The following is a 25,913-nucleotide window of genomic DNA, read 5'->3' on the forward strand; positions in this document are numbered from 1 at the left end:
CCAGCATTAAGGCACAGCACATTAAACCGCGGCCTGCGACACCAGCATCCCATACGGGCTCTGGCTGAAGTTCAATTCTGATCCAGCTCCCTTCTGATATGCTGGAGAAAGCAGCAGAAGATGGCCCAAGGGCTTGGGCCCCTGCCACCCACACGGCAGACCCAGATGCTGCTCCTGCTCCTTGCTTCTGCCTGGCCGTTTGGGGAGTGAACCAGGGAATGGAAGATTGATCTCTCTTTCTCTCTCTCTCTCCCCACCCCCAATCCCTGACTCTCTGTCTGGCCCTCTTTCAAATAAATAAAATAAATCTTTACAAAGTAAGCGGTTAAGGTTAAATGAGGTCATAAAGGTGGGGCTCTAGTTAGAAAGGATTAGTGTCCTTAAAAGAAGAGACACAGGAGATCTGCTTCCAGCTCTTAGGAGGAGCCCTGCAAGCACACAGCGAGAAGGCAGCCGTCTGCAAGCCCGGGAGAGTCCTCAGCTGAAAGGGGATTCTGTGGGGACCTTCATCTCGGGCTTCACGGCCTCCAGAACTACGGCAAAAGTAATTCCTACTGCTTGTACGGTTTGAGCCACATGGTCTGGGGTACTCTGCTGTGGCTGCCCAAGCTGACTGATATAGCTGCTTACAGTGAACTGCATCAAGGACCACACAGCCCAGCAAACCTACCGTAAAAACCACAGCTCCAGGGATCACCTAACTGTTGTTGCAGTGTGCATCAGAGGTCATCAAAATGCTAGATTTTAACCCATGAATTATGTTTGTGTCATTCAGGGAATTCAAGACACACAGACCTCCCCATACTATCTATATCTATATATCTATGTCTATATCTATACACATACCATATATATACCATATATATGCATACACACACCATACATATCATATATATATACATACACACACAGTTTTTTAAAATTGCTACCATTTCAATGCTTTTCTGCAATCTCTTTATCTAATTTGGGAGAAAAAGGCATTTATCCTTTGTGACACTATCACTAATTTACGTAGCACATTTCTTCCAAAAAGTTCAAAGGATTTTGCTCAAAATTTCTCACTGGTTTTGATTGAAGCCCCAGGATCCAGGCAGAAGGCCGACTGCCCAGCCCCATTATTCATTAAAAATCATTTTCCTTTCTCCTGGTATTTGATGAGAAAAGCACTCTTTGATTTGGGAGATCTTTTTGAAATTGACTTTGTTCTTCTTCTTCTTTTTTTTAATCCCAACTGCTCCAGGCATCATTAGTTCCTTTTAATAGAAGTTTCAATTTCCTTTTATCCCTTTGAACACGGCTTCCAATATCCTCAAAGCAGCATCTTCTAATTGGCCGGGAGGAGGTCACCCTACTCAGGAGAAATCATATCACACATTTCACAAAGCCAACGTGGGTTTCTGAGATCAGAAGCAGACGACTGCTGGGGGCGGATCCTCCTACAGCAAAATGTTTAAGTAGCGAGTTGGTGGCATATGATTACTTTCCTGACATAATTACTATATAATTATAAATACCCACTCTTATCCAACACATTCCCTGCTATAATTAGTTGGCCTTTATGTAAAACCCATTTGTCTTAAACAGTTTGTCCTCCTTTTTTATTTCACCAATGGCTGAGAGGCATGGTTAATTTTGACAGTGGTTTCCTGATACGTAAGAATTCTCTGTGATGCTTTCCTGTACAGACCCCCTAGTAGTATGCTTCTCAGAGAATGACACAGGCCACCTGATGCACCGTTCCAGAATCACGTATCTTCTGCCACAGGTTGCTTTGATATTCCAGCAGCGATTTCCCAGAGAAGCAATTTCTAAGGATACAGTTATGCCACAGACATGGGCACAGTTCCTAACCGACGAAAGCTTTCCTGGGGCAAACCTACTCGATTAGTTCACTTTCTTTGAGTAATCTGGTTCTGGTTGGGGATGCATAAATCCTATGGCAAACAACAACAGAAGTAGTGAGGCTGTCCAAGGCCACCTAGACAAGGTCATGGAATGTGATTCCATCCAAGAGGCCTGAAAGGCCCTTGTCAGTAAAGGCATGGCCTTCATTTCAAAGAGCCCCTGGCTTAAAGAGATACGCCACGATATTTCATCTCTCTTGCTTTTAAGATGTTCTGGCACTTGATATCTCAAGGACCATTAGTCAGATACTTATAAATTTTTTAAAGATTTATTTACTTATTTAAAAGGCAGAGTTACAGAGAAGCAGAGGCAGAGAGAGAGAGAGAGAGAGGGAGGGAGGGAGGGAGGGAAGGAGGGAGGGAGGAAGGGAGAGAGAGAGGGAGAGAGAGAGAGGGAGGTCTTCCACCTGCTACTTCACTCCCTAGATGGCCGCAATGGCCAGAGCTGCGCCAATCAAAAGCCAGGAGTCAGGAGCTTCCTCCAGGTCCCTGATGCGGGTGCAGGGGCCCAAGGACTTGGGCCATCCTCTACCACCTTCCTAGGCCATAGCAGAGAGTTAGATAGGGAGTGGAGCAGCCAGGACTCGAACTAGTGCCCACATGGGTTGCTGACACCGCAGGTGGCGGCTTTACCAGCCATGCCACAGCACCAGCCCCTTATGAAATGTTAAACACTGTTATTTTCACACAATTCCTCTCTTAGAGATGGGACCATGCAAAAATATTCCCAAAAAAGGCAAATAAGGAAGATGCTTAAGGCACCAAATGAAAAGGCTAGGCTCACCATTTTACTTTTCTTGCATCATTGTTTGAAGAACAAGTTGATCAGTTGATATTGCTGTAAAGTTTCCAGAATAAACTTCCTTGGTTTCCCCTTCTTTGGAAGTTGGTGAAACCCTCGGTTTGGGGTGTCTAATAGCGGACCGTGAAGAACAAGGTAAGTGGTTGTCTCTACCCAGTCTTCTCTGAGCCTCTGTGCTCTGTGTTAGATCCCAGTCTGACAGCAACATGGACGACTCAGAAACAGACTGTAGGAGCCCGGGGCACTAGGCCTGGCATAGAGACAACAGGTAAAGGGACCCAGACCTTAACCCAGAGTCCGGAAGGTTTGGTGGACAAATGATGGCTGACCTCAAAAGGCTGAAGGTCTTCAAGCGGAAAAACTGATCAAGGTTTTCTGTTTAGCCTCCAAAGGAGGAAAGGACGGAAGCTTTGGGACAGCAGGTGACAGAGTTAAAGAAGAACCTTGTTGTCGATCAAAATGTTATAACAATGAGATCGCCTGCTTTTGCTCTCAGGGAGTTCACTCTCCTCGACACTTCATTTTTCCTCTGCCAGCTGGCCACGCTGGGGGACTCTTACAACATGCACCTGACACGAGAAACTCAGCTTCCTCAAGTTTCAGTTCCCTTGTGGCCCTGAAGTCCTAGGACAATGACTACCTTCAGGAGTGCGATCCTGTGATACAAATAGCAAATACATGTGTGGTCTTCACCCCCACGTTCCTGGCACAGAGATCCTAAGACTCGTGGATTTTCCTGAGTGATGGGGGAGACAGGAGACTCTTTCTTTATAAGAAGCTTTCAGCCATTCCTGAGCTTATGCTAATAAGATGACTCTTGGAGGATGGGGACTGGCTGCTAGAAATGCCAATCATGTGATTACAGGGTTGAGACTGAAGGCCAAGGGCCCAGACCTCTGGGGAGAGGAGAGAGACTGGAGATTGAGTTCAATCACTAAGACACCACGACTTAGTTGACTGTGCTCCTCCAGGAAACCATGGAATGATAAGGTTAGGGGAACCTCTGGGTTGGTTGGACACCACCTCTGGTTGTGAGAGAAGACAGCCTAGCGAGGGCACATAAGCTCTGCCCTGACCCCTGCTAGTACCCTCTCCTATGCATTGCTTCAGTTTGGCTGTTCCTGAGTCATATCCTTATAACAAACCAACACACCTAAGTAGAGTGTTTCCCTGAGGGCTGAGCTCTCCAGCACATGATTGGTCATGCAAAACCCTGATGTGCAGCCAATCAGTCAGAAGGTCTAGGGTCCCCCACCTGCAGCTGGCATCTGAAGCAAGGGCAGTCTGGCGGGACTGAACCCTTAGCTTGTGGGATCAGTTAACTCCTGTTATATAGCATCAGTATTGAATTGAACTGAACTGTAGGATACTAGGATAGTATTCCGAGAGCTGGAGAGTTGATTGGTTTGGATGAGATCCGCACATTTGGTATCAGAAATGTTGAGAGTACAGAAAAAGTATTCTTTGTTTAGGGAGAAATAACTAGATGCCCTAAAAACTATATAACCAAGTAAATAAAATATTACTGGTTTTAGGGATCAAGGATTGTGAGCCTTATGTTATAAAGTCTTTTTCGAGGCTTTCCTAGCCCAGAGCTCAGGAGAGAGTATTTATTCATTAAAAGAAGCCATATGTTAACACGGTCTCACTCTGACAAAACACCAAAGTCCTTTTAAGGATGCTCTTCCAGGATTGACAGTCTACTCATCTGGATAAATAGGCTCTTCAGAAATGTCTGGACAAGTGGAGAGAGACAGGCTTTCTGTGGCCACTCTGTTGTCCTTTTGGGATGCCCTTTTGGGATTCCTTCACCCAAGGAATCTTCCAGATCTCCCCACTCATGGGCCCCATTGGCAGTAGAGGTATAGATAGGATTTGGGTGCACGGAGGCATCCTCTGGGGGTGCAGAGGGGAAGTGGGTCTAACTCCAGGTGATCTAGTGAGCAGGGGAAAGCAGCGGCACAAAGTGAGGTTCCCCTTCAGACAGCCACTCCCCCTCACTGCCAGCACTGGTGAAGTGCATGTTAAGAGAAGGTCTAGACTGGGGGCCGGTGCTGTGTCGTAGAGGGTAAAGGTGCTGCCAGCAGTGCCAACATCTCATATGGGTACCAGTTCCAGGCCCGGCTGCTCCTCTTCTGATCCAGCTCTCTGCTATGGCCTGGGAAAGCAGAAGATGGCCCAAGTGCTTGGGCCCCTGCACCTGCATGGGAGACCTGGAAGAAGCTCCTGGCTCCTTGTTTCAGCCTGGCCCAGTCCAGGTCATTGTGGCCATTTGGGGAGTGAACCAGGAGTTGGAAGATCTCTTTCTCCCTCTCTACCTACCTCTCTCTGTAACTGTGCCTTTCAAATAATAAATAAATCTTAAGGAGGGAGGGAGGGGGTAGGGAAAGAGAAAGAGAGAGAGAGACCGATCATCAGTGATTTTTTGTCTATAGCTGACTTCCACATGAGGCTATGGAACCCACTCCGTATTGATCAGGTAGACAACTTGTGAAAGAGACAAGGAGACAGCGTGGTGGTGGTGCACACACAGGCTTTGGGGGCAAAAGGCCAGTGTTCAGGGTCTGACTTTCTCATCTGTGGGGAGCAACTCGGACTAGACTGTTACTGGAATTAAGACTTATTCTATGCATCTGCTCTCCCACAATATGGTGCTGGGAGAGGAGGAAACAGCTTCTACACAGCTGCCTCCAGTTCAACCAATAAACTGTAGGACCTGCTCCTGATTGGAGGAGAGCAGCGTACTCGGCGTGTGGGTAGCAGAGTTGGGATTGGTGGAAGAGGACTATAAAGGAGGAGAGAGACAACATGCACCAGGAACATCTATCTGAAGGAACACCTGAGCAGCCCCCGAGAGAGCCGGCCGGCGGTGTGCCGCTCCCCCACGGAAGTGGGGAAAGTGGCAGGGGGCCCGCCCCTCCACGGAGGTGGAGGGACGGTAGCCAACCCGGGAAGAACCAGCAGCAAACCCGGGGAGGGCTGAGCAGACAAAAGAACAGCGCAGGGTCCTGTGTCATTCCTCCACGAAGACGGGGAGCGACACTCATCTCTAACTGTATCATCCTGAGGAAGCACGCCATCCAAGTCTCCAGACCTCAGTTTGCTCATCTGCAAACAGCACTGGAAATAATTGCGCGCTCAGAACAAGTTAGACAAAGGGGAGCGTCTCCTATTTTCACAGAAACAGAAGACTGAGCCCCAGCTGAGCCTTCTTCTCCTTGAGTCCTAGCCAAGACACAAAAGGAACAAACGTGGCTTTGAGGGCGGAATCCAGGCTACCTCAGCCCTACCTCAGCAGCCGCCCTGCTGATTGGAAAGGAACCTGAATCTACACAGGTGACCCTGCGGGGGAAAGCGAGCCTCTACAGCTTTTAAAGGAAAGAAAATGCAACTGCGGTTCCTCACGTGGAAGGATGCTCTAGCTATTTAATGACAAAGCACACTGCACAACGATACGATCCTCTTTGGGAACGAGAATTGCTGTTAATGTAAACAATGATAATACAACATCCACTCATAAAAGCAGCAGGAATGACCGCCCAGCACTGGGTAATAATCTGGGGGTGTTTAGAATTACTGGAGACACTGACACCCGGTAACTCTTACTCTGGTAAGATTTAAATTTGTATAATGAACATCGATTTTAAATTAGGAAGATGAATCCTTAAAAAAGCAAAAGAAGAAAGTCTATTATCTTATTCCAGATGATAAACGTGACCGTGTCCGGATCCCCTCCAGCTGCAACAGGTAATTAATGAGGATGATAAGCTGTTGCAGGAAATGTTTCTCGGGCCACTTTTCAAAGTGATAGCACTCATCTCTTTTTAGGCTCTCTTTCATCACACCATAAATCCTCCCAGGCATCTGTGGAAGTGGCTATTTGTGGGTAAGCCTTGGACCTGTGGGCCTTACAGCCTGGTTTGGATCCTGGCTCTCCGTCGTGCTAACTGCATCACCTTGGGCAAGTTACTTAATCTCTCTGGGCCTCAGTTGATTTATCTGTCAAATGGGGCTAATAACAGCTCTTCAAAGGGCTGCTTTGCAGATGAATGGAGATAAGAAATGTAAAATGCTTAGAACAGTGAATGGCACACGTCGTGGATAGCCGGTAGAGAGTTGAGCTGTGATTATTTTCACCCTCACTTAGAGAGAAAACTGGCTACAAATGACATATTTGTCTCCAGTCTCTCTCCGCAGAATACTCCAGAATCTCGCAGCCCATTCCTGCCGCCTCCCGCCTGGATCGGAGGTGACCCCATGGTTCCCGAGTCCTTACCGGACAGTCCTTTGCAGCTCCTTGCCTCTGGCACCTCACACCCCAACCTATTCTGCCTGGCACTGCTCCATTCAGCTCTTCTGAGCTCTCCTTTTATCTCTTTACAGCACGGCTGAAACGGCTTCTCATTGCCCCAAGTGTACATTTCGAGCATCTTTGTCCCTTCGTGCCTTGGCCTCATCCTTCCTTTCTTATAGGGGACCCAGGATGTCAGTTATGAGCCCCCTCCTTCGGCCACTCTGGTCTTCTGACTGCTCCCCAAGAACCAGTCCTGCGCCTCCTGCCTCTGGTAGCCTCCCAGTCTCAGTCCTACAAGCTCAAGATCCCAGAGAAGCAGTACTGGGTTTAAGAAAGCTGTCAGGGGCTGGCACTGTTTCGCAGCAGGTGAAGCCACCGTCTGCCACACCACCATCCCAATAAGAGGGCAAGTTCGAGTCTCGGCTGCTCCGTTTTTGATCCAGCTCTCTGTTAATACGCCTGGGGAAGCAGTAGAAGATGGCCCAAGTGCTTGGGCCCTGGCACCCACGTGGGAGACCTGGATGGAGTTCCAGGCTCCTGGCTTTGGCCTGGCCCAGCCCTGGCTGTTGTGGCCATTTGGAAAGTGGACTGACCAGCAGATAGAAGATCTGTGTGTCTGTCTGTCTCTTCCTCTAACTCTGCCTTTCAAAAATAAAAAAAAAAAGACAAAACAAAACCTCGTCTGACCATTCAGATCTGCCGTTACCTCTATTAGGAACTCCTAGCACTTCTCACATCCTGACCCCAGCTCTCACTTTGAACTCAATTATAGTCATCCTGACCCTGTTACTTAGCTCAGGGAGTTGGTGGATGTCATGTGTAAATTCAACAGCCATTTATGCATCAGACTTTGAGAATTCTGAGATGAAGGAGGGGACGTCCTTGCCGTCACTGGGCCCATGATCCCTCAGAAGCGCTGGAAAGCAAACCACTGTTGGTCACCACTGACCTTGTGCTTCTCAGAGGCGCGTGCCCGGCGTGTGGTGGCCCAGAGATGGAAATCACCACAAAGGAAGAACACCAAGGGCACGGAATGCGTATCTCGTCTTTCCCGCTCCCAAAGTTGCCCTTGAAGTTCTGGCTGATCAAAAACACGGAGCCGGACTTGAATTATTTTAAGATCCTGCCCTACTTAAGCCCTCAAAATGGCAGGCTCTGACCGGTTTCCCCTCCCCAGCACTGGCCTCTCCCTGGAGTATATTTCCACCTTCCTTTCTGCTTAGTTCACCTCTATCTGCCTATTTATTTGTTTAAAATGTGATCCAACTGGTCAGGTACAGTAATCTAATTCTGCATTTGGTCTGAGGCCAATGCATTGAGGGCATTCAATAAATAATGGTGTGTGGTGTGCCTTTTCCATATCCTGGCTGCTGACGTCTGAAACGAAGCTGGCATCTTAGGAGGCAGCCTCAAGAACGGATGAACAAAGGATGGGGCTCTGAGGACCCATGGAGGCAAATTTTCTGACTGTCCAGCCACCTGTGTGCTGGCTTGCTTGGGCGAAGCCCGTGACAGGCAAATGTTACTCCCATGAGTGGTTTGAGGTGTGTCCTCCTTCCTGCCTTGGTCTTCCCTGATCCAATCTGGGCAAATGTACAGAAAGGTTTCCTCCCTGTGGGCACACAGGCCAGTGTTTACTTGCCTTCATGAAGGAAATTCTCCTTCCTGTGAGTGGGTGGTTCGGCGAGGAGTGACACAGGTGTCTCAGACTCAATGGGCTGTCCCGGGGAGGACGAGCAGGGAGAAAATGGGGTGGTGGGGGGGGGTGTTTTGTAAAATAAAAATTTTTTTTAAATTTTTTTTTTAATTTTTGACAGGCAGAGTGGACAGTGAGAAAGAGAGACAGAGAGAAAGGTCTTCCTTTACCATTGGTTCACCCTCCAATGGCCGCTGTGGCTGGTGTGCTGTGGCCGGCACACCGCGCTGATCCGAAGGCAGGAGCCAGGTGCTTCTCCTGGTCTCCCATGCAGGTGCAGGGCCCAAGCACTTGGGCCATCTTCCACTGCACTCCCTGGCCACAGAAGAGAGCTGGCCTGGAAGAGGGGCAACTGGGACAGAATCCGGTGCCCCGACCGGGACTAGAACCTGGTGTGCCGGCGCCCGTAAGGCAGAGGATTAGCCTAGTGAGCTGCGGCGCTGGCCGGTTTTTAAAATAAAACCTTATGGACAACATGAGCTCCTCCACCTATCAATCCATCCATCCTATCCATCTGCCATGTGATAGGCAATGAGGACACACAGGATCTGGCTCCTGGGAGGCACTGTGTATTCTGTCAATGATTTAAATTTACGACTTAGCCCTCCTCTGATTACCAGGTCCTACTGGAGAACATGCTGTCTTTTGTAGAACTGGTTTAATCTATTACCTGGCAGATTTCAGTCCCTGTTCAAAGTGGTACCATCGCCTGCATAAAAAAGAATGTTCCAGCATATTCCCTCCATTTCTGGATTTATATCCCCGATTTCCTCATTTTTAGCCTCTCCTGCTGTCCATGGATGCATGAGGCAGCCCCCTTGGTTTGCCCAGCCATCTGGCTTCTCTTGGCCTCTGAATGGTAATCTCAGCACAGGCTGACGGATGCCAGGCGACCCTGACGAACCCCTCTGACTTCGCCTCCAGCTCTCCCCTTGTACGCTGTATTTTCTCAGGCAGCAAAGGGCTGGAGAGAAGTCAGGAGAGCTGGCTGCAGTTCCAGCCAGATCACCCAGCTCTGGGGTCACTTGGCCTGCCCAGCTGTGTCTCCCATTCTCCATCTGTAGATCAGCAATGATGCCAGCCGGCTTTGACACACCACACGAGCTGGTGAGCTCATAGCTGGAAGGGACGATGGACCAGAGAACAAAGCACCAGTATGCTATGAAATCCTGCTGTGACGGGCCCTCGATATGAAGCCTCGTGCTGCTTCTGGCTTTTCTGCTTCTGTACTTTTGGCACATTCCTTCCACGGAGGAGGTTGGAATAATTAGCATGACTAGTCTTCTCGGGCTCTGCCTCTGTATTTAGAAAGGAGTTGGCACAGACAAGAAGACCTGGGGGCAGCTGGATGTTCCCCAGACACTGCCAGCAGGTGAGCCAGAGGCACACCTGGTTTGGAGTTGCACCGCGGAGGCAGGAGAGCATTTTTTTTTTCCACAGTGTCACTCAAAGCAGGATTCAATTAAGCCAGGAGTTGGAAAAGAGTCACGTTACAAAATGAGAAATTGATCTTTGTGCTTAAAGACGAAGAAACTTTTGCAAATTAGACAGCTACCAAATACACACAGAGAGACACCCATGAATAATCTCTCTCCTCTACGGGGTACATAAAACAAACACCTTGAGCATAATAAACTGCAGGTCTCCCTAGAAGAAAAGTCCTGTACCTGCTGGTAATAATCTCGCAGCTGACAAAAGTGTCAGTGATGTCACAAAGAGAGTAGCTAACATCCAACACACACGTTATTCTCAAAAGTGGAAACCAGCAAAATCAAGGGCCGATTCAGCCGCGGGTTACGTTGTGATTTTCAAGCCGAGAACAGACAAGCAGCCACTACTTCTAATTCTGAAAAAGAAGCCTGCACAGATCATGTTCTTTAGAGTGAAAGGCTCATGGGACCCAACATCAGCCCAGAAGCGGCTGTAAGATACACGCCAGCCACAGCCATTTCACTCTGTGCGCCCCGCGAGCACTTTCCCTGGAGCAAGAAAGTGTGAGGAAAGTACTAGAAAGTCCGAGAAAGTACGGGGAGCGCACGCTGTGGGACTGTCTTCCCAAGCACGGCTTCTCCCAGGCCCCCTCCTGCAGGAACACCGGCTAGCAGGAATCGCAGCCCCCAGCAGCCCTCACTTACACCTTCCGATGCCTTCGTGAGTTTTGTGTCCCAAATCTGGGGAGCATCAGCGCCAGGCAGCCACCCTTGCTCACCACCATCTCGGAAGGAGGCCGGCGACAGGAGAGGTGCACGGAGGAAGGCAGCCCCGCGGGAAGAGGCAGAGGCTCTTACTCACCATGCACTCAGGCCTGGCACCGGTTACACAAACAACAGAACTCCGCCAGGTCAGGGCACCTCCCAGCCTCCTTGCCTCACCACCCATTTGCAGTAATAGGCCCTGCTGCAGCTGTGAGAGGCAAGAGGGCTGGGACTCAGAGAACTGAGCAGCAAACGGAAAACAAGCTGGAGACCCCCCCCCCCCGCCCCCGAACACCCCGCAGGCCGGCTCACTGCAGGGTGGGCTTGGTGTTACCAGGGGCTCTTCACTCAAGACGAGGTCCCAGGGAGTGGTCCTCGGATTCACCAGGTCCCGGGCACTTGGCTACAGGTTGTTCTGTTTTGGGGTCATTGTAGACATCCCACTGTAAGCAGAGCTGGGTGCCAGCCAAAGGTGTGAGCGCTTAAGGCAGGTTGTGCGACCCCTCCGAGACGGAGCTGTTTCAACGGATCTGCCTTCCAAGGGTCTGCAGGGGAAGATGACTCTCTCCCCTCCCCCCAGGGCCTGCTGCAGTGTGTCCACAGGAAACCTGGACTGGGCTTCGGCATTCATGATGCCTCCCCAAGAGGTTAGGCCACAGTGAGGGTTAGCAAAAGCGTTTGAGGTTTCGGAGGTAGAAACTGAACCGTCTCTCTTCACGTGACCCATGTGGGACACGTTTCCTAAAGTGAGACTGAAGGGGACAGTGCAGATTAAAAGGTTATCACTTGGGGGGGGGGGGTTGGCATCACAGGACGCCGCCTGTGAGGCCAGTATCCCATATGAGCACTGGTTCAAGTCCTAGCCACAATCACACTCCCCGCTAACGGGCCTGGGAAAGCAGTAGAAGGTGGCCCAAGTGCTTGGATTCCTGCACCCACGTGGGAGACCTGGAGGAAGCTCCTGGCTCCTGGCTTCAACCTGGTCCAGCCTAGCTATTTTCACCATCTGGAGAGTGACAGAAGCAGCAGATGGAAGATCTCTCCTTCTCTCTAACTCTGCCTTTCAAATACATATTTTTTTTTTAAAAAGAAGGTATCATTTTATTTCTGATTACATAATTGTATTTGTCTTGCTCCTAAACTTACTCCAAGAGCTCCCTGATGATAGCTGCATTGCCTTGGTTTGAAGCCACTTAGAGTTTTCTAGATGCAGACTCGGGAGAAAATGAGAAGGGATGAATCACACTATTTAAGATTTTGAATTTACTTGAATTTTGGATGCCAGAAAAGTAACATTTAACTGGAACTCTTTAAAAGAAGATTTTTATTTATTCGTTCGAGATACAGAGAGGACACTCCCATCCACTGGTTCACTCCTCAAATGCCTGCAACAGTTGGGGCTGGGCCAGGGTCTGCACCAAAGCTGGGAGCTGAGAACTCAATCCGGCTTTTTCACGTGGGTGGCAGGACCCCAGGGATTTGAGCTGTCACTGCTGCCTCCCAGGGCCTCCGTTAGCAGGAAGCTGGAATTAGAGCTGGAGTGGGGAATGAACCCATACACACTGACTTGGGAGATGGGCATCTTAACTGCTAAGCTAAATGCCCATTCCAAGAAAGATTTTGACTAAAAAAAATTTTTTTAACACTTATGATCAGAATAAAAAGGCAACTGATGAATTAGAAATAACTAACAGTCAACCAACCATTTAAGAGCTCTTGTAGATATAAACATATGATAACAGATAATTCATTTCTGGATTTTTTTCAAAAGGTTTACTTATTTGAAATGCAGAGTGACACACACACATACAGAGAGAAGAGAGAGAGAGAGAAACAGAGAGAAAGAGAGAGAGATCTTGCATCTGCCAGTTCACTTCCCAAATGGCTGCAATGGCTGGGGCTGGGCCAGGCTGAAGCCAGGAGCCTGGAACTCCATCCAGGTCTTCCACATGGGTGGCAGGCGCACAAGTACTTGGGCCATCCTCCTGCTTTCCCACGTGTATTAACAGAGAGTTGGACCAGCAGTGGAACAATCAGGACTTGAACCAGTGCTCTAATACGAGATGCTGGCATTGCAGGTGGCAGCTTAACCACTGTGCCTCAGTGCTGGCTCTTCTTCTGGATTTTCTATGCACTTGGTGCTCTATTAAGGAAAAAAAAAATGGGATGGACAGAAACCAGAAACTGAATTCTCTGTTTATTGACTCACCTGCTAGGCTTGGCCAAAGCTTTCTTTGACTAGCACAGAAAACAACCTTTTAGTTACCTTGCTCACAGTCACTCCGCCCAGCCTCTAGTCCCAGGACAGAGCAGGTGGTGCTGCCCATTTCCCCTGAGCCATCCAGATGCCACTCACTGCAGAGAGCTGGAGACGGTGTGTCCTGCCAGACCTGACCTGGTGACCTGGGAGGGAAAGGCATTTTAGGAGAGGCACTGCGCCGGCTCCTTTCAGGGCGCACACCTAGACTGGTCAAGGCTGGAGTGCTAGGCTTTGCTTCATAGTCCCTACGCCTTGTGATGGAGGTGTTCCCCCAGTGCGCGCAACTGAGAGGTTGCAACTGAAGGCATCCCCACCACTTCCAGCGCTTGGACTCATCCTCAGAGCACACAGATCTGTCATTCTGGGTAGAATTTTCTACCTTCATCCTGTGTGAGGCGTCTCTCCTTGCCCAGGAGAGCCAGGGGTTGTGAGGTTACCGCCAACCTCTGAAGACCTTAAGCGTATCCGTCTCAGAAAGTCCTGAGGGCAACAATGAACTTCACATAGGAAAATCAAGAAAAGGAATCCCATTATTCAGAGAAATCTCCCTTTTCTGAGACCTGCCTTTTCCCTAAACATGATTCTTCTGATGTTCTCATTTTTGCTACTACAGTTCTTTTCACAGACCTAGAAAAACTCTTTCGGGCCCATTCGGAGAAGTCCTGTAATTTTTTTTTTTTTTTTGGAAAGTCTTTGGTGACTTAACCTTTCTCCCAGCCAGAAGCCAGAAGAGAATTTAAAGACTCTAACTCTTGGGCAATCACAGGCCAATGGGGCTGCTAGTCACATTAGGAAAAGTGATTTTAAATTACTGGGAGTAATAATTTCAGGGCCTGAGAGGCTGCTTCTGAGCCCCCAGCTATATGGAATTCACATGAAAATGACTTGCGGACAGGGCCTGTGCTGTGGCAATAAGGTTAAGCATCCACCTGCGGCACCAGCATCCCATATGGGCGCCAGTTCAAGTCCCGGCTGCTCCACTTCCAACCCAGATCTCTGCTGATGGCCTAGGGAAAGCAGTAGAAAATGGCCCAAGTCCTTGGGCCCCTGCATCCATGTGGGAGACCTAGAAGCAGCTCCTGGCTTCGGGTCGGCGCAGCTTCGGCTGCTACAGCCATTTGGGGAGTGAACCAGCGGATGGAAGACCTCTCTCTCTCCCTGCCTCTCTTTCTCTGTCTGTAACTCAGCCTCTGAAGTAAATAAATAAATCTTTAAAATAAAGAAAGTGATTGCACAGAATGAATTGAATTGTGGCCGACTTGACTTCTTTCCCCTGGGGATCCTGATGGTTAGAGTATTTAGTAAACAGGTAGGGATGGGCCTAGTCTGTGTCATCAAGACAGTGAAAACATTTGTAAACAGCTGGGCATTTTTCCAAATGTCACAAAACAAAGCACTGAAGAACACCTTGAAACCTCCCACTTGGGTGGCAGGAACCCCTCCCAGGGTCTATATTAGCAGGAAGCTGGGTCAGGAGCTGGAAGCTGGGTGTTGGATGCAGGCGCACCAAGGTGGGGTACCTGAGGCCAAACCCCTGCCCCAGGGAAAAGGTCTTTGAGGAATACCCAGGAGTGACTAGAAGGTCACGGCTGAGGCCGCAGAGAAGGACAGCGCTCCATTCCTCTGCGGTCTGGGGTCTGCGCACGGGCAGGAGTTGAGCGTTTGGGAAGTCACGGTTTTCAGAGCTCCCTCTCACGAATTCCAGGTCCCGGATGCGTGGTCTGGCTAACTCTGCCTCCAGCTGTAGAAATGAGTGTGTTCCTCATGAGCCTGGAAACCACTGCTTGCTTTATGGCCAGCTCGTGTCAGGAGCCAATCAGGGAGCCCCCTGCTTTCCCTCTCTAGGAGAAGAGAGTACTTGCTCTGATTAAAGGGAAGTTGATGACCCTGCCCCAAAATACGGTCGACCAGACAGTGAGCCTTCCAGGGCAGAAGCCACCGCAAGGAAGGGCTGCAGGGATGACAGGAGAGTCAGAGGTGGCCCGGGGGGACACGGAGGACCCTCTCCTACCTTCAGCACGCCCACTGGGAATACGTCTAACTGCAATCCTCCAGTGTAACATTGAAGACAGAAATCTCAACACTAGGAATTCAGCTCAATCAGGACAGGGTTTTTGTTCCTCCACCCATGCTGTATCCTCAGCTTTTACAATAATGCCTGGCACATAGTAAGTGCTCAATAAATATTTGTGGCATAACTGCAGCAATGCTGTTGCTGGAACTGACGGATACTCATGACCTCTCTCAGGAAAGGGCGTGGGATTGTCACAATTGTTAAAGAAAACAGCACCGACCAATTCTGCTTTTTCTGCTTTAGTACATCTCTCTTGCAAAGTCATGCAAACATTGCCCTCCCTGACAACACTTCACTTTTTAAACTTGAAGAATGAAACCAGCCTTTGGAGAGCAAGCTGACACTCAAATTTGTGAGAGATATTTGGAGATTGTCTTCAATCATTTTGGAATTTGAGGGTGCTTTCCCTTTTTTGCAATACTGCAGATGAAGAGCACAGAATTTGATAAATTATAAGCCTAATGAGGCTTCTAACTCCTCTAGCCGGTCATTAGCTCCCAGGAAATGATCGTTGTTACTTAATTATAAGATGAAACTAAACATTGAGAAATGTTGAAAGTGATCTGATTGGCCCACGCGCCAAGGACTCATTCCACAGGCATGCCCTCTACGTGCCAATTAAAGCCACATCACCCGGAGAAGCATGCCACATGCCCTTGGCTCTGTTCTGTGTTGTCATTTGCAGATTAGAACAACAAAAACAATTCCAGTCTAGGGCACTTCCCAAGAGCCAATGACTGTGAGGCCAGTCCAGCTTCAAGGACAAGAGCTCCTGCTATGGGCCTGGAAAGTGTCCCTTATTCTCACTTTGATCACACGCAGAGTAAGAGGAGTCTTCCAGAGAATAAAGGCGGCCAATCAGTCAGCTATTTTCCCAGCTGTCGGGTACAAAAACACCACAATGCTCTCCAAAAGGAAAGTGACACTTTTACACGACATTTTTATTTTGCTGTTAAGGAGCGATTCATTAGCAGAACAGAAATGGGCGTTCCTTGTCCAAAGAGCGAAAGGAAGAAAGCAAAAGAGGGAGAGGAGAATATTGAGTAACACACAGGACCACCACCCTATAAGCAGGCTCTGCTGGCATACAGATTTTTTTAAGATTATTCATTTATTTATTTATTTATTTATTTGAGAGGTAGAGTTACAGACAGTGAGAGAGAAACAAAGAGAAAGGTCTTGCTTCTGTTGGTTCACTCCTCAAATGGCCGCAACGGCTGGAGCTGCACCAGTCTGAAGCCAGGAGCTTCTTCCAGGTCTCCCAGGTGGGTGCAGGGACCCAAGCACTTGGGCCATCTTCTACTGCTTTCCCAGGCCATAACAGAGAGCTGGATTGGAAGAGGAGCAGCCGGGATAAAACCAGAACCCATATGGGATGCCGGCACTACAGGTGGAGGACTAACCTACTGTACCACAGCACCGGTCCCAACAGATATTTTTTAAAATACCACCAGGACAGAGTTTCCAGAATAAAAATTTCATTTTCAGCTCAATGCATTGTAACTTTTAGGCCATTCTGTACCAACCCCGGATTGATCAAATGTCATCTGCTTTTCCTTTCCGGAATTTTCCTTCTCAGTGCTGGGAGTTAAAGGGCGGCAGGGGCCTGGAGCTCCCAGAATACCTGGGTTCTAATCTGAACACTGCCATTTAAGCATGGTATTTGTGTTTCAAGGAGAAGGGAAGAGAAACGGATGTGCAAAGATTTTCTTTATTTATGTTTATCCATTTGAAAGGCAGCATATGATTTTAGTAAGTTGATCACCTGGAATTCTAAGGCAGGGGTGTGACCTTTTCTGGAAGAGATTATAACAGCTCCTATCTTTATAGGAACTATGCAAATTGCACGAGTGGATCCACCTTTCAACAGTACTCTAACGTTCTATGAATCCTGGGCTTTTATTATTATTGCCTTTTGTTCTATTTGATGGCTAAGCTTCAGGAAACACTCAGGAAGCTCACAGCTAAGAATGGTTAGAGCACTGTGGATAAATATCCGGGGTTCCATGGAAACTGGGTCCCCCCCCCCCCCCGAAGGAGACAGAGCAGATCAAATTTCCTGGGCATGTGCATTCACTATTTGGAAACTGAAGACTCTGGGGACCTTCAGGCAATGCTGTGTGTAGGCTTTCCTGAGGAACATGTGCTTAGCTAGGAGGGTGCAGAAGGTGACGACCCCATTGCCTCTGTTTTGTCATCTCCTGTTGTCTTTCAACCCACTGCAGCTCAGCTTTCGCCCGCGTCCTTCCCCTCCAGTTACTGCTGTTATCAAAGACGCCAAGGGCACATCTGTCACAGCTGGCCATCCCCTCTCTCCTGAAACACTTTCTCCTGACTACCACGACCACACTCTCCACACATCACTGTTTTTTCTGCGTAGCCTCTGCTGGGTCCACCTTTTCCAAGGGTGATCAGGCCTTGGTCTTGCCTCTTCACACTGTCTCTGCAAATGACTGATTCCAGTCTTTTGACTTTATTACTGATATGTTTGTCGCTCCCCCTCTTCATGGAGGAACGACACTAAACCCTGCCTAGGCTTCATATCCGAGTCACGGCACCATTATGTCGCTCCCCCTCTTCGCGGAGGAACGACACATGACCCTGCGTTGTTCTTTCGTCTGCTCGGCCCTCCCCGGGTTTGCTGCTGGTTCTTCCCGGGTTGGCTACCAACACTTCCACCTCCATGGAAGGGCGGTTCCCCCTGCCACATTCCCCACTTCCACGGGGGAGCGGCACACCGCCGGCCGGCTCTCTCGGGGGCTGCACAGGTGTTCCCCTTAGATGTTCCTCTTAGATGTTCCTGGTGCATGTTGTCTCTCTCCTCCTTTATAGTCCTCTTCCACCAATCCCAACTCTGCTACCCACACACCGAGTACGCTGCTCTCCTCCAATCAGGAGCAGGTCCTACAGTTTATTGGTGGAACTGGAGGCAGCTGTGTAGAAGCTGTTTCCCCCTTCTCAGCGCCATATTGTGGGAGAGCAGATGCATAGAATAAGTCTTAATTCCAGTAACTTAGTCTAGTCCGAGTTGCTCCCCACAATGTTGATGACTCAACTTTACATCTCTAGCTCTAGCTCTCCCTTGGAGTCCAAACTCTTAGATACAGCTACCTCCTCAGATATCTGGCACAGTAAACATAGTATGTCTCACACAGAACTCTTGATTCTTCTGGGCCCCAACACCCTCCCGGATCTCTATCATCTGAACTTGCTGTTATGCAGTTTTCCCCATCTTAATCCACGGTTCTGTTATCACCCCAAACCTAGGGTCTCCTTCATTATTCTTTCCCTGAATGCTTCTCCAAAAGATTGTTTATGTTAATAGAAAAAGAACAGATTGAATCTGGTTCATACTTACAATTCTAAGTATATACTGGTACTTCCCTTCCTCCCTCTTTGATTTTTGAGATAATTTTTTTTTTTTTTTTGACAAGCAGAGTTAGTGAGACAGAGAGAGACAGAGAGAAAGGTCTTCCTTTTTCTGTTGGTTCACCCCCCCCAAATGGCTGCCAAGGCTGGCGCGCTGTGCTGATCTGAAGCCAGGAGCCAGGTGCTTCTCCTGGTCTCCCATGCAGGTGCAGGGCCCAAGCACATGGGCCATCCTCCACTGCCTTCCAGGGCCACAGAAGAGAGCTGGCCTGGAAGAGGAGCAACCGGGACAGAATCCGGCACCCTGACCGGGACTAGAACCTGGGGTGCTGGCGCTGCAGGTGGAGGATTAGCCAAGTGAGCCGCAGCGCCGGCCTGAGATAATGTATTTTTACTTTATATTATAGTCAAAGGCTTAATGTTCCACTGAATAAAGAGTACAACAAGTAAAAAGAAAAAAAGACCAGAGTTCAGCAGGAATGTAGGCAAAGGCTACAATCAATCATCAGATGAATCCCGAGTCCTTTTATTCAGCCCATCTGCAGGTCAGTTGATCTAACTATCTCCAATCTCATCCCTTCGGCACCCTACTGCACCCACCTTAGCACAGCCATCTGCATCTCCTTGGGTTAGTCTGATGGCTTCCTAATGCTCTCCCCTCCTTGCCTTGAACATTCTGCAACCCCTAAGACTGTGCCCATGTCTAGACCCTCTGCCAGGAATGCACTCTTCCTCCACGTGGCTGCTCCTCCTGACGACTGAAGCTCCAGTTCAGAAGCCCCTTTCCTTATCTGACCCTCCTATGGCAGTAGCTCACCCCCACTATCCCGTAACGCTGTTCTGTTTTCCTCACAGCACTTGCTACTAGCCAAAATCAACATCTTCATGTATTTGCTCATTTGTTGTCCGTTTATTTGCTTGCTATGTGTCTCCTGTGAGAATGGATTCCCCATGAAAACAAACGCTTGCCTGCCTTGTTTACCCCGGCCTTTCCCATGCCTGGCATGTAGTGGGTAGTCCAGAAATGTCTGCTGAATGAGTTAATTATCTCTAAGTGTAATGGCAGTTTGCAAATTACACATAATGGCCCACTGGAATTCAATAGCCAATCCAAATAATTCACCAATAGCTAAGAAAGAGCTGGAGCCAGGGGTGATTACATTGAAGTGGAGTCCATGTCTGATTGTGTCCTATCCCTAGTCCATAAAAATTACGTGCGATTCTAGGCTTTTTAGCCCCTTTCAGGCTGCTTCTCCAATTCATTATCAAGAACAACCAAACGCTGATGGCAGAGTTCCCCCACTTCTCTTTCTCTCCTTCCTCCTCTAGTTTCCTAGTCTAAAGGAAAAGAATTATTGTACCATGACTGATTGGATGACAGAAATGATTCCTCTGTGACCCAGCTTCCTCCTGTCCAACCAATGGTCACTCCCTGATTTATTCAAACCAGGCCTGAGTGACTGAGAAGGCCCTCTCCAATTCTTTGCCAGCAGGTCTGCTCAACTTCACTCCATGGCTTTTTACAACAAGGGGTGCAAGTGTCAAAGTCAACGCAAAGAGAGCTTCATGGCCCGGATTTTCGCTTGGAAACAACTGGTGGCAGATGTGTTCTGTGACTTTACGTCTTTGTTGTTACCACTTCTGCTCTGTCCGATGAAACTGCAGGTGCTCTTGATGGTAGAAAGGAGAGTTCCAGGCAGGCCTGCTGCAGGCTCTGTTATAACCAGTTGGTGTAATTCTGAGCCTAGTCTCTTTCTCTGTAAAATGACAGGGCCTTAACAGGCAAAGTCTAACTGTGCATGGTGTGAAAACATGCTGAATCCAGCACCTGCAAAACAATTAAGCTAATTGGTGCAGCTACTTATGATTGGTGCCGTCCTACCATTGTAAAAAGACAATAGAGAGCAGGGTCCACGTGGCTAGAGGAATGAATGGAGTCCCGTGTCATTGGCTGCAGCTTCCCTCTTGGTAGATCCTACCCTGGTATCAAGATTATGAGTTTGAATCACGTGGCCCATAATAATAAACCATGCTTTTCTTTGACTCTAAGGCTATTTCCCTACAGAAAAATGGATTTCAGAAAAAAGGAAAAAAATCCAGTGACCCACAATCACAACATACAATTCTAACATGGGATGTGAATTCTCTTCCTGGATTATTTTCCTAGCATCAAACATTAACTCTTTGATTTTTTTTAATTTCTAACTTTATAAACAATTTTTGAAGCCAATTCTACATTAGGAGAAATCATACCCGTATTTTACATGCCTTCTCATTGAGATCTGTTAGTCTGCCCAGCTATCATAAAGCAAGGTTACTATTTTCAAAAAGCCTGTGTGGTAACCCAATAGAAAGGAAAGAGGAATCATTGGAAGGTTATTCCCGTCAAAGGAGAGGTTGTCGTTGTCAAATTAAAGTAAATCATTGGTTCTAATATTTTCAGTTCTGGGCTGGCACTGTGGCATAGTAAGCTAAGCCTCCGCCTGTAGAGCCAGCATCCTGTATGGGGGCTGCCTTGAGTCCTGGCTGTTCCACTTCTGATGCAACTCTCTGCTATGGCCTGGGAAAGCAGTAGAAGATGACTCAAATGTTGGGCCCCTGCACCAACATGGGAGATCCTGAAGAAGCTCCTGGCTCCTGGCTTCAGATTGGCACAGTTCCGGCTGTTGCGGCCATTTGGGGAGTGAACCAGCAGATGGAAGACCTTTCTCTCTGTTTCTCCTTCTCTAACTCTGCCTCTCAAATAAATAAATAAAATCTTTAAAAAATATATTTACAGTTCTACAAGTTGGAGTCAATGTCCCATCTCCTGAACAACCCATGTGAATGAAAAATAACAGTAAGATTTTCACAGAACAGAGGGAGGTGCAAGCCCTAAAACCTAATGACAGGCTTTGTGGGTAAATCAAAGCGACTGCTGATTTTCTCAGCACTGACTTTCAGTTTAACAGGAATTCTCCCGAAACCCTGTCACCGTGGCCACCACCACGGACAGAAGGCAAACAGAGAGAGACCCTCCAGCCAGAAGCTATCTCACTGGCACATCTACAAGGCCTGTAACTTCAGTTTCTTAAGTCATTAGCACTCATTCAGCCACAAGTCCCTGAGGACATGGTTCTAGGGGGTCTGGCTCTGGTCCTAGGTTTTAGACTCTTTACAGGAACCCTCAGAACTCCCGCTGCAGGCTGTTCTCTAGAAGCTCTTGGGTTTGCCTGCTGGAACTAGTCTGGAAGTTGGGAGAAAGTCTGAGAAGTCTCTGCTAGCATTCCCCAGAGTGCTGAGGTCCCAACAGTAGCAAATAGTGTAATATGGCCAAACATGCCCCACACTCGGTGACCTGGCTGTAGAAACCCCACAATCATAACCTCACGGGTTGGCAATTCCTCATCATTTTGGCTCTCTGAGAAGATCTGAAACATCCTGGATCAAAATCCTCAAGTCCTGCAAATGCTATCCTTGGTCATAAACTCAAGAATAATGAGGCAGTGCTGTTGCTGGTCCATCAGCCACTACGTCATCAGGGTACTGAAAAGGGGCATATTCTGAAGTGACATGTACACTACCATGGAGAACAGTGATTTCGGGGCAGACAGAGCAAGTGACAAACTGCAGATCTGCTGACTCACTAAGCGGTCTTGGTCAAGGCTTTTCCTCTCTCTGGGCCTCAATGGTTCCCTCTGTGAAAAGGGCCAATACGATTCACCTACCCGCCTTGCTGAGTGAAGAGACGGAAACAGGCTGCTGGCAGTGCAGCAGGTTCAATCTGACCATGCTAAATTTTGACTTCTGCATCTTGATAATTCTTAACCTGCAAACATCATTACTGGATGAGTGCACTTTGGGGATGAAAAGTAAGCAGTATTTGAGATAGAAAGTGGGCTTATATATTTAAGAAAGAATAGTTTAAGGAAGAACAGATTTAACTCGCTTGTTTGTGTGTGGAAATAAGCAGTGAGCAGCATTTGTGAAACTCATTTGAATATCAACAATACATATTTAGGGAGTCAGTGCTGTGGCTTAGCAGGTAAAGCTGCCACCTGCAGTGCTGGCATACCATATGGGCGCTGGTTCGAGTCCTGGCTGCTCCTCTTCTGATCCAGCTCTCTGCTATGGCCTGGCAAAGCAGTACAAGATGGCCCAAGTCCTTGGGACCCTGCACCTGCATGGGAGACCCAGAAGATGATTCTGGCTCCTGACTTTGGATTGGCACAGCTCTGGCCATTGCGGCCATTTGGGGAGTGAACCAGCAGATGGAAGATCTCTCTCCCTCTCTCTCTGCCTTTGCCTCTCTGTAACTCTGCCTTTCAAATAAATAAATAAATCTTTGTTTTTTAAATGAATGTTTAGGCAAATAGACTCTCCTTTCTGAATATCACTAAAGATAAAGGCATCATTTTAACACAGTATGCGCCTGCATATAGAAAGCCCACCATCATTTTGACCACCTGGAGGCAGTGAGTTTTCTTCCTGCTGATTTCCTGGCATTGAATGCTACATGGTTCCCCCTGGCCCGCTGACAAACCCTGTGTGTACTTCCCCATCATAACTGCCATGTGCTTCAATCTGGAATCCGTATAATAACATCCCTACCCTCAAACCCAACGAGCTGGCTCTTGCAGTTTCCAAAAACCCCAGGGTACATTCTGCCCCTCCACTCTGTTCACTGCCTCCATGGACTCAAAGGTCAGGAGATTTCTCTACATGGAAAACAAGTTGAGTGACAACTAGCCTCAACTAAACCTTCAACGATAATTTACTGCATACTAACGGTAAGCCAGGGGATAGGTAGGCTCCACGGGTATGCTGGGAAATGAAACATCCTTGCTCACGAGTTGTGTATAGTCTAAGAGGGGAGGGAGGGAAGCTGACAGTAGGATGCAGTGGTGGTATGGTAACAAGTGGTAGGTGATGAGAGTGCTCATCTGCCTTTAGGGAGCGGAGGTGGGCATTCTAGTAAGACAGCACGCATCCAGACAGAATCAGTGAGAAAGTGTGGTGTGCACAGGAACTGAAAGTGGTTCCAGATGGCTGGGATGTGAAGCACGGAAAGGCAGTGGCCATGGTCAGTTAGGAGGCTGGAGGGAAAGATGAACCTGCTGTTAAAGTTGACTTTGGAATCCATGAGGCTGAGACCATAACCATACTGCCACTGTTGGGAAATTACTGTGGCCCCTTGGGCAATGACCTGGCCAATCATCTAATATAAGAATGGCACACCCAAAGTGCCACATAATTTTAGAGTCTGATGTTAACATATTTCTGTTCTCCTAGGGGCCGGCAGTCAGTCTAGTGGATACAACGCTCATGTTCAATAACAGAGTATATGTAGTCCTAACTCCGACTTCCTGCTAATGCAGACCCTGGAAGGCAGCAGTGATGGCTCAAGCAACTGGGTCCCTGCCACCCATGGGGGAGGCTTAGATTATTGCATCCCAGCTCCTGGTTTTGACTCAGCTTTGTCACTGTCACCGTGAGCATCTGGGGAGCAAACCAGAAGAAGGGAATTCTGTTTACCTTTCTCTCCTGTTCCGTTTCTCTGTCAAATAAATAAATAAATAAATACAATTTCTGATCTCCTTATACAATTCAAGAGAACCTTCATTACCAAGCAAGGCTAATATAGAAATCTTTTCATTTCCAACAACAACAACAATATAACTAGTGAGATTCATGAGAAAACAATAGGTGACAAAGGCAAATATTATAAATCATAGGCTCATTCCTTTTAACTAGGAAAAATATGAAAATCTGGCAGCTCACATCAAAGCTTTTTTGCAAATATGCCAAATGTCATCTGGCATTAATTTAAACAATCTTTGCAGCGTTCAAAATTAGTAAATCCAAAAAGGATCTGGGGCAGCTAAGAACTATACAACAGATACACTTAGGCTGCCTCCGTTCCAGTGCTCACACACCCACTAAATCATTTCAGATGTTTCTTTATAATTTCCATTTGGCTTCTGAAATACACCTCAATTCTGAAAGCACATTGATGTGACAAAGAGGCGCATGGCCCCAGTTTTGACGCGTGGTAGTGATGGCCCTGCCGGGAATTCTCCTGCCCCTCACCCACCCCGGGAAGCCTGAATAACAAACAGGACTCCAGGGATGACTCAGGCTGCGCACACCTCATCTCCCAGGAAACCCAGAAACTTCCCAAGAATGAAGTGAGGGGAGCCGGGCAGGCAGCTCAGCAGGCCCGGGGATGGTGTACCGTCGTCTTCAGCAGACATCAGGGCCTCAGTGTCAAAGCCACAAGACCAAGGGCAGGCACTGTGTCTAGCAGAAAACCTCCGTCAGCAGGCACAAGACGGCAAGGGCGGACAGGTGGCCCCGACACACAGGGACGGAAGCGCAGCCGGCTCGAATGGCTTCTCTCTCGGGGAAACGTGAAGGTTTTACGGCCGTTTTACTTGTGTGTGAAGAACCCTGGCTAGACAACTCTTTCTACACGTCATCTTGGCCAAAAGGCAAAGAAGCAGCAGCATTCTCTTAGAATGTCCATTTCTCTCCCGCCATAAATAGGCACTTGGTTAGCAAAACAGAAACAAGCGGGATTTTAAGTCCATGTCAATGAGTTACAGACAGTAGCATGCTGGGGGTTAACACCAAAAATCAGAGCTTTTCTCAGAACTAGACCCAAATAAACACTCTCCCTGAATGTGTTAGAGAAAAGACAAACAAAACAGAATCCTCACTCATAGCACATTGGAGTGTGCAAGAAGTAGATTTGCCCCATTTCCTATCCCCAAGATCTCCGATTTCACATTCCAAGGGTGTTCTTCCAACTCCACACACTCAGCTCATGCTGCTGAAGAAGTTTGCCATTTCATGCAAATCCACAGCTACATAAGAAACAGGAAATTATTTTGAGGCACAAAACAATCTTGAAAGAAAACCTGAGGAATCTTCAGAATGTACATAGAAAAATGTGCAGCATGAGAAATCTATGTGTGGATTTTCAAAAATTTATGCGCCAAAATAATCCTATTTTTTAATGCCATTTCCACAGACTTTTTGAAGTCCCCTTATAGTTCTATAACATGCTTGTCAGTTATTGGGAAAAAAAAGCTTTATTTAGGGTTTTTCAATTGAATAATAGGGTAAAAAAAAAAAACTCCTTTCTTCAAATAACTATTTGTGTAAGTCGGGTGAGGAAAATATAGAATGTTCTTACTAACTCCTTGAGAAGGGCCAGGTCATTGTTCTGGCTAGCAGGGCATGGGCACGGATTCTGAATAACCAGTGCTTTCCTCAGGCCCTCTGGCGACTGGCTTTGTGACTAAGACTCAAGCCCTATAAACCGTGAAATGACCAGG

General features: G+C 48.0%; 1 protein-coding gene across 4 annotated transcripts in view; it reads right to left on the reverse strand.

Moving 5' to 3' along the window:
* The window catches only part of SHROOM3 (shroom family member 3), a 342,800-nt gene that overhangs the window by 116,877 nt on the left and 200,010 nt on the right, over nt 1-25,913 (reverse strand). The window contains exon 1 of one of the 4 annotated variants that reach the window (XM_051819659.3): nt 10,832-10,980. The exons of the other annotated variants lie outside the window; for them this stretch is intronic. Coding sequence (XP_051675619.3) covers nt 10,832-10,911 — 80 coding nt within the window. The 5' untranslated portion in view covers nt 10,912-10,980. Of the gene's footprint in view, nt 1-10,831; nt 10,981-25,913 lie in introns of those variants that run through there. 4 annotated transcript variants of the gene reach the window in all.

This window comes from Oryctolagus cuniculus, chromosome 8, assembly GCF_051225735.1.
Source record: "Oryctolagus cuniculus isolate XC-2025 breed Fujian yellow rabbit chromosome 8, ASM5122573v1, whole genome shotgun sequence".
NCBI classification, from domain to species: domain Eukaryota; kingdom Metazoa; phylum Chordata; class Mammalia; order Lagomorpha; family Leporidae; genus Oryctolagus; species Oryctolagus cuniculus.